General features: G+C 39.4%; 1 protein-coding gene across 1 annotated transcript; it reads left to right on the top strand.

The window, feature by feature from the left end:
• Positions 1-518: 518 nt before the first annotated feature.
• LOC148349895 (uncharacterized) lies at positions 519-4,037 on the top strand. The gene is made up of 2 exons (XM_088355488.1): positions 519-764; positions 2,503-4,037. The coding sequence occupies exons 1-2, from the start codon at positions 722-724 to the stop codon at positions 3,639-3,641; spliced, it is 1,182 nt and encodes a 393-aa protein (XP_088211614.1). The 5' UTR covers positions 519-721; the 3' UTR covers positions 3,642-4,037.
• Positions 4,038-5,300: the final 1,263 nt, after the last annotated feature.

The following is a 5,300-nucleotide window of genomic DNA, read 5'->3' as shown; positions in this document are numbered from 1 at the left end:
TAGGGGGACTCTTAATTCGGCCGGCTCGAGCCGCTCTTGTGTTTGTTTTGTTATTGCAAGTTTAAATGTCATTAAAGCGGCTTTCGTTTTCGCCTTTGTTTGACACTCTGCCTACGATTCCCGTCTCTGCTCGCAACAAGATGATTTTAAAATTATAATTTGACTAAGTTATTTTTTAACAATATGTATGTATATGTATGTTTAAGGTATTTCAATGTATAATAGACGATTGACTTGACTACTGTAAACCGTTTCTGCGACCGCGTGACCTTTTTAGAAAATAACACTGCAGAAAACGAGGAATTACCGTAAGACAAACGTTTCACAATAATTCATCATAAAAAAAGAAACGGCAGTTACGATGCTTTGAACATGAATAAGAAGCAATAATATAAAAAATAAAATTAATCTGCTATTTTTATTTGTTTTAGCTACTACGTGTATATTTGAAAAGTTTAGATGTGATAGCAATGCTTTTAGATCAATAACCGGAAGTTGGTGCCTTTTCCGGTTGTAGATAGGGAAACGGAACTTGTGCTTTTTCTATTATAGGGGCCAGACTCTTTTGTTTCGGCAACGAAGTCTTTCGATCCAGTCGCGACAGAAAGCGCAATTTGCCTTAAATGAATCAAGCGAGTGCTTGAAACCTGCAAAAGAGGGAAAGGAATGTTCAAAAATAAGCTTCCAATTCCCAAAGAGGAGGTCCAGTCACCACTACAAAATGGCGGTTTGCAAGCAGCTTCGAATTGTGTTGAGCAGAGCAGGTTGGTCATTTATTTCCTACTTTGTTACCTTTAATGTAATATCCTCAAAATCATATGTTCTTGTTTGTAAAACGTAATCGGGCGGATAGAGGGTAAAACTCGCAGATATATATCCTTGATAAGATAAGCAAGCGCGTTAGAAGGCCGCTTACTGTCGTTCCCACATAGCGGCCACTTATGTTCCCTCTAATCTGCTGGGTGGGTGGAGGAGTTCGTGTTTTTTAAAAATGATTTGATTGTATTTTTTTTTATTACTGGGACTTTGAAATATAGAGAAGTTTGGTTGGCTTGAATTCAAGTAAGAAAAGTCACGTGGCTTCCTTTGAGAATCTTAGTGATTAAGGGCTATACAGTGCTCCGAGGTCCTAAGATTACCCACAATGCATTGCTTGCGGGCATTTTGGAAGTCCACAAAGCTTTTCACTTCATTGTTATTGTTCAGCGAACCAGTTAGATTCTACACTGTAATGCCGAATACGTGCGTTATTGTTGGCTGTTGTAGCCGAGGGGAAAAGGGTAGGAAGGGCTTCTTTAGACTTCCGAAGTGTGTTTACGATCAGGGGATTGAAGCTCAGGAGAAAAGTCAACGGCGAAGACGAATGTGGCTGTCAGCTATCAACCGGTCGAATTTGCCAAAGCTTGACTGTGTTCGTGTTTGTTTTGACCACTTTCTGACAGGTAAATTGAATTATTTATGATGTAGAAATACATTTTAAAAAGCTTATGGGACATGTGTACTCATGACAACAGCTCGACGACTCCAAACTACTTTTATAACATATATGTAAACTTGGCTGAGACAAACTCTGAGAATGTAGAACTTTCTCTTTCACAGTCTTGTTTTCATCACCTTCGCTTGTGTGCACAGACACATCCCGAACCCAACCAGACACAAATCTGTCGTAGGCTTCCATACTTTTGTAATTTTGAAAATCCTTCAGTTCACAAAGGGGAGTTGGGTGGAAAATAAGATAGTTAACAAGTTCGATGTAAGTCACTCACGGCAACAAATCGGGATCAGACTTCCAGTCCTTGTTTTTAATTTTGCAGGGATCCAATTTTCCAATAAAATGCAACTTCGCAGCATACCGCTCGCGTGCTTGCTTGTCTAAACTCTCCACGTAGTTTTCCATAGTGTTGATGGACAAAATCCGTACACAAACGAAGCTAGTTGAGTAAATAAATAGACAAACTGAGTAAATATTTGCTCCTCTCGCTATCACCTCTTGTAATCGACTGACTTCCGAAATGGCGGCACGAAGCCGTGTTACTATTTTTAGCACAAAGCTCGGAGCCCTCTATACAAATAAAAATGACTTGTTGCCAGAAGGGGGCTCATTGGGCTCCTAAACGGCTTTTCGCATTGTCTTGATAGCTTTCATCCACAAATTACCAACGATCATGTAACCTTAAGCACAAATTGACTTTAAAGCCCAACTAGAGAACAAAAGAAGAAAAAAAGCACAAAAAATGAAGCACAAAGCTATGAAAACAAATAAAATGGCGACACAGGCAGACGTAAGCAAATCAAGGGATGTCCAGAAGGACCAAAACCTTAACACCTGCTTCACTTGAAAGTGAACCCCAAAACAGTGAAAGCACATCCCCAGGAGCGCTTTCGCTAACCGCCCCAAAAACATTTTAAAAAATCTATTCATATATTTTGTCATTTCTTTATTATGGTATTTTGTGGTGTATTTGGGACGATACAATACCATGTGTGTCTTGTGTCCCACAGATGTCAGTGAAGATTTCTTTCTTCCTGTGCTGCAGGAGCCAGACTTTCCCGGCATTAAAAAGGAGAAGGATGACGAGGAGCTTATTTGTGTTAAAGAGGAGGAACATTTCACAGAGTTGCTTGTGACCGAGACTTCATTAACCACTGAGAATCAGGTTGAACACAAAGAAAGGAACTGGGAGGAACCTTCATGCAGCAGCTCCCGTCAACACGAGGAAACTAATGATGACGACACGTCAGACTCTGCGCACACTGATGGCGACGAACAGTCAGAAGGCGATATCAAGTGTTCTCAGTGTGGGAAAACCTTTCAATTCAAGTGTCATTTGAAGTTGCACAAGGTAGTTCACACTGGTGAGAAGCCATTTTCCTGCTCAGTTTGCGGTCAAAGATTAAGCTCAAAGTGGACCCTAAAATGCCACACACGAACCCACACTGGTGAGAAGCCTTTTTCCTGTTCAGTGTGCGGTCAAAATTTCAGCTCGAAGCAGGCTTTACAAAACCACAAAAGAACCCACACTGGTGAGAAGCCTTTTTCCTGCTCAAATTGTGGTGAATGTTTCAGACAGAAGACACAGTTGAAAAAGCATACAACAATCCACACTGGTGAGAAGCCTTTTTCTTGCCCTGTTTGCAGTCAAAGATTCAGATCTAAGCAGGGTTTACTATACCACACAAAAACCCACACTGGTGAGAAGCCTTTTTCCTGCTTAATTTGTGGTGAATGTTTCAGACAGAAGACACAGTTGGAAAATCATACAACAATCCACACTGGTGAAAAGCCTTTTTCTTGCCCTGTTTGCGGTCAAAGATTCAGATCGAAGCAGGGTTTACAATACCACACAAGAACCCACACTGGTGAGAAACCTTTTTCTTGCTCAGTGTGCGGTCAAAAATTCAGCTCGAAGCAGGTTTTACAATACCACAAAATAACCCACACTGGCGAGAAGCCTTTTTCCTGCTCAATTTGTGGTCAAAGATTCAGCCTCAAATCAAACTTAAACAAACACACAAGAACCCACACTGGCGAGAAGCCTTTTTCCTGCTCAATTTGTGGTGAACGTTTCAGACAGAAGGCACACTTGAAAAAACATACAACAATCCACACTGGTGAGAAGCTTTTTTCTTCCGGGCCATGATTCCTGAGTCAGGCCAGAGCTCAGTGTCACACGGGTGCTGGTGAAAAACGGTCACTGTGCTTGAGATGATTTTATTTTTTTCATTTACATTTAAGAAATCTACCACTGAATGTGCAGATGTGTGTTCTCCTTTAACTAGCTCCACAGGAGGATGTCAACTTCTGTCTTTTTTTTTAAACCGCAATTCTATCTATGTCTCTTTTGTTCGTATTGCATCCAAATTGTTGCATGGAAGCGCTATTGTAAAGTCAATCATTCCTATACAGTAATCCCTTGTTTTATCGTTGTTTACTTATTGCGGTTTTGCTACTTGGCAGATTTTTATTGGCTAAATAGTTTACCAGCCTCTTTTCTTTCCTGTGCGACAATTACATTAAAGTTTGAGTTGTACACATACCTTTAACGTGTTTATGTGTAAATCCTTTCCAACTTCCAATTTTTCTAAAAGCCATCATGTTATCAAAGCACCAAGACACAGAGGAAGATTGTTGCCTGCAGCAGCATGTGTCTGTTTAGTGCCCCAGAGTTGCTTTTTGAAAAAAATGTTTGATAATGGAAAAATTAAAGAGTGCTTGAATTTGGTCATTAACACCAAATGCCGTTTTCTATGTCCACACGAAGGTGACAAAGTATTATCTGAAGTGAAGTGTTGGTCTCTCTAATCAATACAGATATGTGTAATGGGTGTATTAATAACTTTTGTTTGGTAAAAAATTCTGCTAAAACATGTTTGTATAGTTTATGTATAAGCGTCCTGCAATGAGGAGTCCAACAGTGTCACCTGCTGGTATGGGGTAAGGTTTGGTTTGGCATTTGATTTTATGAGCAGAATGCGGATATTGTGCGCAGCCTACAGCGCGCTGCTAAAGGTAAGCCACGATCTTTGGGTGCTCCGCAAAAAGTTAATCGTAAACATTAACACCACAGTTGACAGATCTCTCAACATGCACAGTGGTGAAGTTGATGTCGTTAGGGTGTTTGGATTTGATTTCGTTTTGTTTCTGTCGCCATTTAAGTTAGTTTTGTTGTACTAAAATGCTAATTCCCCTTATAGTGTTGAAAGCCAGCAGAGGTGCTAACCACATGTTGTGGATATGTTGTGCGACTCATTGCAGATAAATTGTTCCCCTTTTTACACTAGTTATTGTAATTATTCCTATTTTCTCATATATATAAAAAGGATGATGTTGGTTATATTTCAGATTAAAGAAAAAATATGTTGAGTTCATTGTAAACGGTAAAACCACTGTGTGATCTCTTGTTAACATAACACAATAAAATGGAAATATGATTTAAACATTTTAATCCGAGAGTAAGTTGTTTTTAATAGAATAGAATATACCTTTATTGTCATTGTTACAAAATGGGTAAACGTATTTTGACAACGAAATTGGGCATGCTACTCCAGGTTCACACAGTCACAGTGAGGTAAAAACACCAAGAAGATAAGGTTATAAAACAAGGAGGATAAGGTTATAGTTATAGTTTACACAATATTTACACAAGAAATGTCGGCATGTAGGATGTTACAGTTTGGTATCGTCAGGGTTTGTGCAATTATGCATTTGGTGCAAAAATAGTCAACATTGTGCAATCTGAGCAGTAAACATAGACACGAGTACCATTTTACGTTCGTATGAGGTAGTATTTTTGCTAGAG

Source organism: Urocampus carinirostris, chromosome 16, assembly GCF_059441175.1.
Source record: "Urocampus carinirostris isolate Australia breed hairy pipefish chromosome 16, RoL_Ucar_1.0, whole genome shotgun sequence".
NCBI classification, from domain to species: domain Eukaryota; kingdom Metazoa; phylum Chordata; class Actinopteri; order Syngnathiformes; family Syngnathidae; genus Urocampus; species Urocampus carinirostris.
Note: the sequence above shows the minus strand (reverse complement) of the source record. Positions and strands in the feature narration are given on the sequence as shown.

Bases quoted from the DNA above. Each gene is read 5' to 3' on its own strand.
- LOC148349895 (XM_088355488.1), top strand. From the start codon at position 722: ATGGCGGTTTGCAAGCAGCTTCGAATTGTGTTGAGCAGAGCAG. The intron at 765-2,502 runs GTTGGTCATTTA...TGTGTCCCACAG, and splicing joins AATTGTGTTGAGCAGAGCAG to ATGTCAGTGAAGATTTCTTT.